Source organism: Naegleria gruberi (assembly GCF_000004985.1).
Source record: "Naegleria gruberi genomic scaffold NAEGRscaffold_60, whole genome shotgun sequence".
NCBI classification, from domain to species: Eukaryota; Heterolobosea; class Eutetramitea; order Acrasida; family Naegleriidae; genus Naegleria; species Naegleria gruberi.
The window spans coordinates 46,471-59,749 of record NW_003163267.1 but is presented as its reverse complement, the minus strand read 5'-3'; the positions used below and the strand labels follow the sequence as shown (position 1 = coordinate 59,749).

Sequence of the window (13,279 nt, the reverse complement as noted above, 5' to 3'; positions counted from 1 at the left end):
CATTTTTACATCGATTTAATTCGGAGGTTTCTAATATCCTTTTCTTTTTAACTTCTTTTATTCCTAAAAATTTGTATAAGTCTTCTTGTTTTAAATGTACAACTCCTTCACAATACGGTTTTCCTTTATCGTTGAACTTTTTGAATTGTGTGTCTTGAAAAATATCTTCTAAAGTACAAGACATTTTTTTAAAGATATTAAATGATGATGATTAATATTATTTATTTAATAAACCAATATAATTAACACCTTTTACTCTTAATGCAAGTTGCATATCTTTGAGCAAAATAGTAACTCTTTTGGAGTGAATGGCACAAAGATTAGTATCCTCAAAAATATCAATAATAAATGCCTCAGCTGCTTCTTGAAGTGCAAGGAGTGAATTCGCTTGAAATCTAACATCAGATTTGTAATCTTGAGCAACTTCTCTCACCAACCTACAAAAAGGTTTTTTTTTTATCAATAATTCAGTGCTTTTTTGATACTTTCGGATTTCTCTTAAAGCTACAGTACCTGGTCTATATCTGTGTGGCTTTTTAATTCCTCCTGTGAATGGTTTTTTTGCAGATTTCTTTGCTGGTGTTTTTTTTGGTGTTTTTCTTGGTGTTTTTCTTGGTGTTTTTGATGGTGTTTTGGTTGATGTTTTTGATGGTGTTTTGGTTGATGTTTTTGATAGTGTTTTTGATGGTGTTGTTGATGGTGTTTTGGTTGATGTGTTGTTTGGAACTTCCGAGGTTTCTGTAGATGTTTCTGCTGTTGATGAAGAAGTTTGAGTCATTTTTCAGTTTTTTTGAGAGTCGATTACGGAATCACTTTTACTACCACAACACTGGCACGGGGAATCGACGATCAAATATTTTAACTGACAAAATGCCTCGTGTTGCTGAAGCCAATATAATTCCTATTTATAACACCATTTACGAATTGCCCGTAGTTATGATTTGTTGTGAAGGAGAAGAAATTACAGATGATCAATTTTATGATCATCTGTATATTCCGAATTGTGTTATGAAACCATCTATTGTTAATCCAAGAGCTCTAATGGATGAATTAAAAAGAACTTTGATTGATTATGGAATTGATGAGGATGAAGGTGTTGTAGAATTTACAGATACTAAATATTTGAAAATTCTACGTGAAGTATTTGATTTACCCTCTGCAACCCGAAGATTAAAACTTTACTCTTTAAATTCAATTTTGTATGCAGAAAATAGAGCCTTCAAGTCTTTATTTGTTCATGTTGATACAACAGACAATTTAGCAGAAAATCCATTCAAGTTCAATAATGTGCTATTCTTGAAATTGAAACGAGAAGAATGTGACTTGTCATTAATTGATTTTAATGAATAAAAATTATTTATTAAACAATTTGGAAACCAGTACAATCCATACTTTGTACATCCTTTGTAAATTCCAAATCTACTGAAACCATATTCGTTACTGGATTGCATATAAATACGAGTTTAGAGAAATACAATCTGTAAACAAATTTCCACTGTTCAATCCATTTAAAGTGTGGTTGAAATGGATGGTTCATCAATATTGGTTGGGAAACTTGAAAAACCGTGCTTGCATAACTACCATTACAATTCAAAGGTGGCATATTTTCCAAACCATAGAATTCATAAGAAGGACAAGTAATACTCAAACTGTGACCATTGTAACGAATATATTGAACTCTGTTTTTCATTTTTCCACCACATGACTCGAAATAATGAGAGAACCATTCAGGTTTCAATGATGCAATACGAATACCAGTTTGAAATCTTTTGAACATACTTGGATCCAAATAAAAACCCAAAGTTATAGCACAACTTTCACAAAACATTTGCAAACAAGCAACTCGTTTCATTTCTTCAACTCTGTTAAATGGACCACTGACTGGAATAAATGTAGCTTTGAAACCACTTTCGGTGGTGGTTGGAGCATAAAGGAACCATTTGGCATTCACAGTTGTGTAATTGACAACTTCCCGAGCAACTATTAACAATGTTAGTAAATTAATAAATAACAATAACACTTACGCTTTGGATTCTTCTTTTTGATGGTATTCTTCTTATTGGTGTTCTTCACAGTGTTCTTCACAGTGTTCTTGGTATTGGTATTCTTCACAGTGTTCTTGGTGTTGGTTTTCTTCACAGTTGTCTTGGTGTTAGTTTTCTTCTTAGTGTTCTTTTATAATTATTAGAGTACTTGTTTATATGGTTACTTACTGATGATTTGTTTATACCTTTGCTCATGATGAATTAATATTGTGATTTTTTTGTTGTTGGTGTTGTGGGAATGGTTGGGTGATGAGTGAAGCATTCTTGTTTGTTGCATTTTTTTTGTTGGGGCGTGTGGTTTAGACGCAAAATGTTATTTTCAAAAGCTGTGCAGATTTAATTTGTAGTGGATTGGCAGGTTGTTGGCAACAGACATATTATGAAACACTTAGACCTTAAAAGAAATAATTTTGTTTTTCCACCTTGCATTTGAGGTAATTTTAAACAAAATATCGAAAATGTGTCTCATTAATTTTTTTAACATTGCAAACAATAGCTATTTTTGGAAATATTACTTGCTGTAAAGCTCAGATCGAAGAGGATGAGAAACATCCAATTGTAAGTGTTAACAAAATTGATTCTAAACTCCAAAAGATCTTCATTATTACTCAAGATCTTGTCAACTGTACATGTCAGTATTTACCCTCTGACAAGCTCCATAAATTTTCAAACAACCACAACTTGTAATTGCATTTTCAACCTCCACTGTATCATCAACAATATTATGAATTAAATTATTTTATTTATTTTTACTATTTACAAAATTGTATTCGAAATTAAAGATCCTTTCTTGGTTTGAGAATAATTCTACAATTTCCTGGACGAACTGTAACGCCAGGAACATCAACAATTTGATCCTTTGGATTAGATTCATCATTATCCAATCCTAATTCATAGAATTGAAGTAATCTTACAAGAATTGTAAAAGCTTCAATTTGAGCAAACTTGAAACCCTGAAAAATTTTGTAAACTTGTGAAATTTTCAAAAAGTACTTACAATGCATTTACGATTACCCATAGAGAATGGAATCCAAGTGAAATCATGTTGAATTCTCAATTGTTCTTCAGCATTCATTGGATATCTTTCTGGAATGAATTCTAAAGGTTTATCCCAGTTTCGATCACTTCTATTTGCAGTTTCCATAATGACAGCATTGACATAGTTCATAATTGGATAATCGTCAAAGTTTGGAGCTCTGGCATTTACACCCTTTCCGAGATGTAAATCAATCTCTTCACGAATCTTATTTTGAATATCTGGTTTTGTTGATAATTCGTAACAAACCCATTGTAAAGTTGTTGAAGTTGTCTAAAATTTCAAATAAAAAAATCATTACAAAAAATTGTAAATTTGCAAATACGAACCTCATGTCTATGAAAATAAATTAGGACAAATAGTTTAAAATTCGAATACATACCCAGCAAGCGAAAAGATATAAGCGTCAGATTTGAGTTCATCACCTGACAAGATTCCCTTTTGAATGAAATTGGCTTCAACCAAAACACTCAACAAATCCTTTCTTTCTTCAACACCAGTTTCGGATGTGTTTCCATCTTCCATTCCACGCAATTCTACTTCACGAGTTCTTTCCGCAATGATTGCATCCAACTTATCACTCACAACTTTTACTGCCTTATCTAAACCAGTATATTTGCAAGCCCATGGGAAAGCCCAGGAAAGGACTGGATTTAATCCGACGAAACGTTTTAAGATTACACCAGTGGTAAACATCTTTTCGAGGGATTTTCTGAAAATTCTACCTTCTGGGTTAGTTTCATCAAAGATGGAAAAGTCCAAACCGAAAGCAGCCTTACCAAGAACGTCTATTATTCGAAAGGTCAACATGACAATGTCAAAATTCGAAACTTACCCAAAGTAATATCACTAAAATCAGCATTGGTATCAATAATAATACCTTCCTTTCCTTCCTTCAATGCCTTTTCCATTTCACCATCCCATTTACTTTCCTTACACAAATCCAAAGATTTTGAGGCAACTCTTGACATGTATTCCAAATTTTTAGAAGCAAAAGCACCTGAAGCTACTTTGTGATGATTTTTCCATGAATCACTGGTACCATCGAGAATTGATAAGATATTCTTGCCGAAAGCATTGAAAACTTCATATAATTTCCAAGATTTGATGAAAATTCCACCCTTAACGACCAACAATTCCTTCAACATGTCTCTATCTGAAACTACAACCATATTTCTATCGAACATGGATAATCTGACAAGTCCAGTTTTTGGATCTCCGTGAGTTTTGACCAATTGTTCCATTCTCTTGTGTCCATCGAAACTCAAATAAGGTGAAATGATTGGAATATTCTTAAAAGTCAAGAAGAATTGGAAAGCACCTGGAATGTGACTCACTTTCTTATAATTATTATAAATTGAAATGAGGAAGAAGAGAAGAATTGCAGCAAAAACGCAAACAATTCCCAAAATAATTTCGCTTAAAGCCATGACGATGTTTTCTTTGTTTTTTTTCAAATTGTTGGGAATTTCTCCTTGGAGAAGGTGAGGAATTTATTTCAATTATTTGTTGGTCGATTCTTTCTCTGTAATATATTCCCCGAAATGGTGAGCGTGCGATGACGGATATTAGTTTTTCCAAATAAGGATGCTTTGGCGCTGTGGTTATTTGGTTTTTTGAGCGATCGTGCTTTGCAATAGTGAGAGATTTTGTGTACGAGATGATGTTGCCGAAATTCGAATCTATGAACTTATTCAAATATTTAAATATTTTGAAATTTGTCAAACTTTTTATTGAAAGATTGAGGATTAAACATCGACTCCCATTTGTTCTGCTTTAAAATCATTCAATTCTTTCCATTTGTTAAATTCAGAAGTCAATTCCAATCTACTGTAAGTGTCGACCATGTTTTTGACAACTTCAAATGCTAAAACATCTTTCAATTGTTGAACAGTGATGCATTTCTTCTTTTTTGGTTGACTGGAAACTAGTGCTTGAGAGGAGGAACCTGATGTATCTGAGAGTGGAATGGAAGAATCTGATTCAATACTTCCTCCTTCAAAAGCAGTAATGTCAAAATCTTCCAATAACTCTCTAAACTTTCTCTTGGTGACAGATGGCAAATTGACTTCATATTGAGCACGATTGGCCAAGTACAATGTATTAATTCTGACAAGATCATCCTCATAGACTTTTCCTTTCTGTTGTAATTTTTCCAATTCCTCATATAAAAGATAATTTTCACTTGAAAATTCATTTTCACAATATGATTTGAACATTTCTCTGAATGATTCCACATTCATGTACTTTTGCAAGTCATGAGTAATATCTGTTTTCTTTCTTACAAGTTTTGAAAGGGTATCAAACCAGAATTTCAAAGAAACACTTCCTCCCAAAACTAGATAGAAACAAAGGAAATAAATGATGGAGGCAATCTTTCTCAAAACAAAGAAATCGAAAGAATCCTGAATGGCACCTGTTATGAAAGGAATGGCCGAGAGAAACATGATAAACATCAAGAAGAGATCTGTTCTATACATGAATGGATCGTCAAAAGCCAAATAATAGGAGAGACCCTTCTTTTTGATTGTATTGATACCAGAGGAGGCCAAATCAAATATAAAGAATAAAGTTGCTATGAAAAGCAATAAAATTGTCTGGATAGCAATCATTAAAATAACAATTTCAGTTGGGAAATTGACAAATGAAAAGACAAGAGCAACTAAAACAATCAGGATTGGAATGCCACAAACAATGAAGAGGAATATAGTCAAAAATAATGCAGCAAATATGGAAATTCCTCTAGAGGTCATGCATCTGTGAAATCTCAAAGATTTGCAACAATACTTGGTGCACTTTTCAATATTCTTCAAATAGGTAAATCTGGAAACTGAAACTAAATATGAGGCAATAAATAATGGAGCAGGGAAGAATGCCAAAGCCATTTGAACCCAATAAGATTCAGTTGGAATATTCGACTTGACTCCATACACAAAGAAAATGCACAATGTAAATAGGAATGGAGGAGCAGACAATGGTAAGAAGAGTCTCTTCTTGGTCATGATTTTAAATCCTAAAAAGTAGGCAAATAAATTAGTCATGAAAATTAAAAATCCAACACTCGCAATTGTAATGTAAATGGCATCATTGGCTATTATTGGTGAAGTAGAGTCTGTTGTGCTGAGATACAATTGGCTGTAGGTATAATAGTAAGTGAAACATGCTGGATGAACAAAGTAAGCATAGACATCTTGCAAATCAGATGAGGTAAATGTCAAATATTTGCTGGAAGGATTTTTGATGAATAGAGAAAGAAAGTCATCAAATATTCCATTGAATAACATTCTTCTAGTTGCTTCAAAATTGAAACTATAATCAATGGAAACAACTGAATCATCAAAATATGTTTTGGCATTGAATAGTGCCAAGTTAAATACTGTAGAAACATTTCTACTCGATCCAGTTGGTGCTTTGGTAAGAAAATAGGCCAATCGAGCATTAATCCTCATAATGGCTGCATGATATTGATATCTGAGTGTAGAATTGGTAAATATTGAGCCACAATTTACACTCTTACTACTAATTGGTGAATAAGCAAGTCCAGTTCCATTATTTTTCAAATGTGTAGAATAGAATAACTTAAACAAGGCCATATCCGTCACTATATCCTCCTGAAGATATGATATCAGCTCCTTTCTCATTGTACTATCTGTGTAGAGTTTACTCCAATTTGAATAAGGAACAAAATCAAAAGAAAATGGTGCATTATGCACTGGTTGTGTCTTGAATGCATCACTAAATGTTGCATTCCAAAGTGAAAGTCTCGTATTCTTCGAAACCATAGAATTTCTCAAAATATTCAACCATTTTTCATACGAATCTAATGTAGAAATAACCACACTAGGAGAAACTTGATTAATAATATACGAATAGTGAGCCGTTTCAATAGGTATCGATCCCGTATTAATCACAGTAGGATTATTACAAACATCCGAGGCATTTGACATGCTTTTCACAATAGTATTATACGTTTCCTTATACTTGTTAATACTTGGAAAGGTGTCATAATCTTGTGAAATGACACATCTAGGATTCGTTGAAGATGTCAGAAAATCCAATGAACTACCAATAAAATCAGAGACATCTTCAAATGTTGATGATCCTGTTTGAAGTTTTGCCAATTTGTTTACATAAACTTGATAAGCAATCGGTATATTTACAATAGTCGCATTCAGGGAATTATAATTTGTTATTGTTGATTGTGTCTTGATAGTGGCATTATGTAAAAAGTCATAGACATTGGCATGGATGAAAGATGTGATGAATAATAGTATGAATATTGTTGTTGTAAGTGTTCTTATCAGCTGCTGTTGTGGAGATGATGAAAATGTCATGATGTTGATGTATTTTTTTCTGTTGGGTTCTGACACTTTGACATGAGTTTGCAGAGAGTAGATCATTTTGATGAAATTCAAACGGCTGTTGCAGGGAAAGGAGAAGAAAGGAGAACTTTCGAACTCTTTCAGTGATGAAAACATGAAATGGAGGCCAGAGAACTTGTTGTTATTATTGTTATATTATTTTACTATATAAGAGTACTCACAATGTAGGATGGAAATGTATGATGATGTGATGATCAAATGTGTGCTGTAAGGAATTAGAATTAATCGTCATCATCAATAATTTCATGATATTAATAATAATCAAAGTAGTCCAATTTTCCTTGGTTAGTGTAACTAGTGTTGAAAAATAGCCTTGATATTCATCGTGTTATATCCTGATAATTATTGTGATGGAAATACTAGTGTGATGTGTTGTTCTTTAGAAAATACAAGTTTTGTGCATCAAAAATATTTTTATTCTTTTTATTTTTTTTTTTAAAAAAACCACGTCATTACTATGAGTGATTTCATCATCACATTCTGTTGAACGTCCTGAAGTGTTGGATTAAAAACATCAACAACACCCAATAATCTTGTTCTATCTTGTTCATCCTTCCAACAAAAGGACAATAACAAAAAATTAGCGTCATCATGATAATAGAAACAGATCCTCAGCTAGACGATGAAACTCTTCAAGAAGCGGAAAAACCAACAACATTCATACAACAACTCAATGAAGATGTCATTCTGAATATTTTCGAATTTCTAGATCGATTCTTTGTCCTAGATACACTCTCTACGTGTTCACAACAATTCCATCAACTTGCACACAAACCCTATCATTATAGTAGATTGTTATGGAAGTTTTCCTTTACCAACTATGAAAGGTTGGATAGAATCAAGTCGTATTATAGTGCTGTCAAGTATATTGAAGCAAGTGATTCGGACAGGCTCACAAACGAACCTATTGATGAGTCTAGACTATTAGAATTGGTTACATTCATTGGAGAACATCAGGAAACACTCAAGGGAGTTGAAATTGTCTTCAACAAGGCTCAACCTTCTTTGTTTGATAGTATTGCTTCTGCTTGTGGAGAGTGGCTGAGTGAGCTTTCTATTAGTGTCTTGTTGGATTCTGAATTTGCCAAGTATTTGTGCTCTGGTTTGCATCGTTTCAAAAAGTTGAAAGTGTTACGGCTTTTTATTGGTAAATCTGTGGATGCAAATGTTGTACTCGACTCGTGTGTAACAATGCAATCGATGGAAACATTTGAAACAACACTGTATTTGTATAGCAAGGAACACGTGGAAAAGTATTGTAAATTTATTCGACCTTTGAGAAATATTTCAATAGCTCTCAATTGTGAGGTATTTACAGATAATAGTGCCTTATTGGAACTCTTCACATCATGCTTTCTGCAAGGAAAGGGAAGGATTTCTTTCCACTTCTTCAATGTACCTTCTATTTCATTCTTAAACAAGTTCAATGATGTTTCAAAATTTTGTAGGGAAATGCACATATCAATAGTTGAAATGCACAATTCTGGCGATGAAGTATTGTCTCTACATAAGGTGCTTTCTTTTAGGGTTGATCATGCAGCCCTAACAGCAAACGAAAACATTTTCCCAGTAGATTCTAAAAGTATCATTTTCAATCCTTCAACAAAATTTCGTAACAATGTCTTTACAATGTATCCTTCGAGGTTTGCCCATTTGAGAAGACTTGAACTTTCGAATGCTAAAATAGTTACCAATCAATGCTTGAAGAATCTAGAAGTTGTAATCCTTAAAGAATGCACAGTACCGTCAGCAGAGGCAATAATTGAAATGTCGGAGACATTGGAAATGGTACACTTTATTAGTTGCGAGTTCAGCGGACCTTCAATTAAGTGCCCAAAGAGAACTCGTTTGACAGAGCTTATTCTTAAAAACACAAGGCATTTAGTACAACAATTTTACTTGTCAACATTACAAGATTTGAATTTGACCGCTCTTCATCTTGATAGCTTTGTGTACAAAGCAGAAGAGTTACAATACTTGGAGAATATGTCTTCATTGGAATATCTAAATATTTATATGGCTGATGCGGAAATGATTAATACTTTTACAATTGAAAGGATGATCAATTTGAAAGTATTCAATGTTAGCTATCCTATGACAATCAAATTAACAGGTTCTCCTGTAAATTGTTTTGCAAACCTTGAAATACTCAAACAGGCCCTCATTATACTTCCACCTCAAATTGTCCTTGCTCTAACTCCTTTACATTTCTTGCAACCAACTCGTGATGAACTATCTGAGATAATCCTTTCTACCTTTAAGAGAGATTGCATGGAATTAAGATACTTTATATGTAATGGAGACTATATCTATTGCGTTCTAGTTATGGATCCAGGAAATTATGCAACCTTACTGATAGAAAACAAAGCTCCGTATAATGTTGTGGCCTTTAACTCTTTCAAAAAATTTAGAAATTACATCCAACCAGATAGAACACACTATACAGGAATAACAAGATTTCTCTTTCGTTTACCGGAAAAATCAAGTCTAACATCCAAATGTTTAACCATGTAACAAGTAAATTTCAACACAAACATTTACAAAAGGAAAGAATAAAAAAATGTCAAAATTTCATGTCCCTACCTCGTTCCAAGTTTTACCAAGAAGAAAACTTACGAGGTTTGTATCAAGAAGATGATGATGATTATTAATTATTAAATGTTTTTACAAATATGATATTTTTCGGAATGATAAAGAATGTCCCAATTGATGGTCATGCAAGAATCCGAGACAACACCATGTGTTGTAGGAGGATTGGTTTTATTATCAGCCAAAGATGACAACAACAACAATATTGAGGAGAAAATTCATCGGATTGATAGGAAAGCATTTGAAGAACGATTAAAGGAAAGACTTTTACAAAGATATGTTCGATTCAGAAGTATTCTAGTGAGTGAATCAGAGTATATTGATATTGGAGTTGATGAAGTATGTTTGGAGAATCATGTCAAGTATGAAATGTTGAATTTGAGCAAGGAAAAGAGTGAGGATGAGATTTTGAGTGAATTGATTGGTTCAAGATTGTTTTCTCCCTTCAAACCTGTGGAAAATTCACAAGTGAAGGGAGTTATTCCATTATGGGAATGTATTGTTATTGAAAATTATTCGAGAGGATTGATTCTATTCTTTAGAATTCATCATTGGATTGGAGATGGAACCTTGTTGCAGAAAATTGTTGGAACTGACCTGTTGGATAATGAGAAGGAGGCAAGTGAATATGTTCAGAGTAAATTTGACAAGATTATGAAAGGTAGTCACAGCAATTGGAATTCAGCATTGACCATTATTAATAATTTGACAGGAAAATTGAACAGGATTCCATTGTTGGGTTCTTTGGTGAGCTATTGCATTGGATTCTTTTTGAAGATTTTGGCCTTTGTTGCAACATTCTTTTTGATTTTGGGAATTGGCGTTAAGGGAGAGCCAGATACCATGTTTAGAGCTTCCAAGAAACATCCAAAATGTGGTCAAGTCACTTGTTCATTCATTTGGTTCAATGATACAGAGCAATTGAGAGATGATGAGAATGATTTGAGAAATGAAACAGACAAGTACTTTACAGTGCCAGAATTTAAAAAGGTGGCCAAAAAGTTAGATGGAAAATTGAATGACCTATTCTTGAGCTTGCTGAGTGGAGCTTCCGATCGTTACAGATTGAAACTCAGTGCCAAAGAATCATCCAACATGCAAGAGAGGGAAAAACTATTGAGCACAACAAATGCTCGAATGGGAATGGGAGTGAATATCAGATCTACTGAGAGCAAGTCACAGAGTGGCAATATTGTTGGCGTTATTTTCGGTAGCATTCCACTCAATATTCAACTCATTGAAGAGCCACAGAAGAGATTTGAAACTGTGAGGAATAACATGAATTTTGCCAAGTTCCTTCCACAGCCCTATTTTAACAGATACTTGTTGTGGTTGGGAACTGCACTTCTTCCAAAGAAGATGGCAGTTTCATTGATGAATTGGGGAGCTGCCTCAACAACCTTCACCTGTTCCAACGTTCAAGGTTTTGAAGCAGACGACAAGTTGAAATATACCATGTTGGGAAGAAACATTGTACAGGGAGCTGGTTTCATTCCATTAGTATCTGCAGTAGCTGTCAATTGCACACTCATGACATTTAACGATCGAGTTGGTTTATCAATAGTTTGCGATAAGGGAATCATTCAAGATATTCACATGTATGCTGAATGCTTTAGAGAAGAATTTATTGCTCTCAGAAAGTCATTGGATTTGTAATTTACAAATTTTTTAGGTCTTGGCCATTTGATTATTGCAAATCAGGCAAACCAGACCAAGCATTGGATTCAATACCACATTCATCAGAACCCTTCAAGATCCAGAAGTATCCTTTCTATAATAGGAAATGTGTTAAAAAAAAAAAAAAATTTTTTTTTTTGAAAACTTACCAATCCCCAAGAATTTCCCCATGAGTTAGCAACAATCCAATATGGAGTATCATGACCATCACTTGTAGTTCCCCATCCTGAAAAGTGTTAAAAAGTGCTAATTTTTTTCAAAAATTACTTACCAATTACCTTAATGGCATGTCCACCTGCCAAAGAACCGGTGACATGATGATAGACACCTGACTTATAGGAGAAGAAGTCCTTGTATACGGAGAAGCCTGATTGTATTGATCCATTCTCTTGAATATCCTTTTGGATATCTTCAATACTGTCCAAATTGGCAATTGACTTTTTGCTGACCTTGTACAATTTAATGTCAGATCCATCTTGACACTTCTTATTAAGCTTGGAGCATGATGGGACATGACCACTACCAGATTGATATGGAACACATTCATCAGATGGAATACCAGTATTTGCCAAGAAATTCCAAGCATTATTCAAGTAACCACCATCACAACCATAATCAGTTGCATCACAAGAGACCATATATTGAGGAGACAAGACAATATTGACACTTCCATTGGTGGCAATACACAATCTATCAGAGAAGGCTTCAGATGCAGAGACTATCATGATATATATATCACACACAAAATTTCACACAAAAATTACTTACAAGCCCAACATGAACCACATTCCTTTTTTTTGAATTATTTGTAAAATTTGATTTGTAAAATTTGTAAAAAACATACTTCTTGATTACGAATTTCATGAATACAATCCTCCCACTTTTCTCTAGCATCGAAATGAGAAGCAGCTTTCAAATTCTTTGGCATCTTTTTCTTTGGCAAATTATTGATTGGTGAAATAATGACAGTTCCCAAATACTTTCTAGCTTCACGAAGGGTCATTCCTTCAAACTTCTTGTAAGTGGTTGCTTTCCATCTGATAGAGGAATCAGAATTAATCTTTTGAATCAAGGATAATTCATGAACTGGCTTGTCCAAAGCTGAGAATTGACCACAGACGAAAGTTGTGGCAATTAAGAGGAAACACAATACGAAACGAATAGATTGTTGCATTTTTTTTTGATAATATCTTGTCATAGTGATGAATGAGGATGATATTTATAGATAATTGAGTTTAGATTTTTCGGAAGACGAAAAAGGAAAGCCCCATCGCCGAGTGGAACGGAACGGAGTTGTGTGTTCAAAAACATTACAAAGTATCTTACGGAGTTTAAGTTAAATTATTAATTTATTAATTATGAAAATGATTGATACAATGAGATGGGTTACTCATCATTTAAATAATTGTAGATACACTCGAAAGAATCATCCCCTTAACATTCTCCTCAATTGATATTCCTTACTCAGGTTCTTCACTTTCGTCTTGATTTTCTTCCAATAATTCAAGTGATTCCTTTCTAAAATATTCCAAATCTTCCTCTCTTATAAA

At 33.6% G+C, this 13,279-nt stretch overlaps 7 protein-coding genes across 7 annotated transcripts; 2 read left to right on the top strand and 5 right to left on the bottom strand.

The window, feature by feature from the left end:
- Positions 1–217: 217 nt before the first annotated feature.
- On the bottom strand, positions 218–778 carry NAEGRDRAFT_73320 (histone H3; the record flags this gene model as incomplete). The annotated part of the gene is made up of 1 exon (XM_002671501.1): positions 218–778. One exon carries the CDS (start codon positions 776–778, stop codon positions 218–220), a length of 561 nt encoding a protein of 186 aa, XP_002671547.1.
- A 582-nt stretch (positions 779–1,360) lies between these two features.
- On the bottom strand, positions 1,361–2,240 carry NAEGRDRAFT_73319 (uncharacterized protein; the record flags this gene model as incomplete). The annotated part of the gene is made up of 3 exons (XM_002671500.1): positions 1,361–1,980; positions 2,025–2,172; positions 2,214–2,240. The coding sequence occupies 3 exons, from the start codon at positions 2,238–2,240 to the stop codon at positions 1,361–1,363; spliced, it is 795 nt and encodes a 264-aa protein (XP_002671546.1).
- Positions 2,241–2,821: 581 nt separating this feature from the next.
- NAEGRDRAFT_73318 (uncharacterized protein) lies at positions 2,822–4,511 on the bottom strand (the record flags this gene model as incomplete). The annotated part of the gene is made up of 5 exons (XM_002671499.1): positions 2,822–2,998; positions 3,043–3,354; positions 3,411–3,417; positions 3,464–3,869; positions 3,917–4,511. The coding sequence occupies 5 exons, from the start codon at positions 4,509–4,511 to the stop codon at positions 2,822–2,824; spliced, it is 1,497 nt and encodes a 498-aa protein (XP_002671545.1).
- A 318-nt stretch (positions 4,512–4,829) lies between these two features.
- Positions 4,830–7,481, bottom strand: NAEGRDRAFT_52771 (uncharacterized protein; the record flags this gene model as incomplete). Its single annotated transcript, XM_002671498.1, has 1 exon — positions 4,830–7,481. One exon carries the CDS (start codon positions 7,479–7,481, stop codon positions 4,830–4,832), a length of 2,652 nt encoding a protein of 883 aa, XP_002671544.1.
- Positions 7,482–7,911: 430 nt separating this feature from the next.
- On the top strand, positions 7,912–10,004 carry NAEGRDRAFT_59396 (uncharacterized protein). The gene has a single exon (XM_002671567.1). It carries the CDS (start codon positions 8,055–8,057, stop codon positions 9,975–9,977), a length of 1,923 nt encoding a protein of 640 aa, XP_002671613.1. The 5' UTR covers positions 7,912–8,054; the 3' UTR covers positions 9,978–10,004.
- A 156-nt stretch (positions 10,005–10,160) lies between these two features.
- NAEGRDRAFT_73315 (uncharacterized protein) lies at positions 10,161–11,708 on the top strand (the record flags this gene model as incomplete). Its single annotated transcript, XM_002671566.1, has 1 exon — positions 10,161–11,708. The coding sequence occupies one exon, from the start codon at positions 10,161–10,163 to the stop codon at positions 11,706–11,708; it is 1,548 nt and encodes a 515-aa protein (XP_002671612.1).
- Positions 11,709–11,992: 284 nt separating this feature from the next.
- On the bottom strand, positions 11,993–12,903 carry NAEGRDRAFT_73314 (uncharacterized protein; the record flags this gene model as incomplete). The annotated part of the gene is made up of 3 exons (XM_002671497.1): positions 11,993–12,447; positions 12,498–12,519; positions 12,574–12,903. The coding sequence occupies 3 exons, from the start codon at positions 12,901–12,903 to the stop codon at positions 11,993–11,995; spliced, it is 807 nt and encodes a 268-aa protein (XP_002671543.1).
- Between the last annotated feature and the right edge of the window lie 376 nt (positions 12,904–13,279).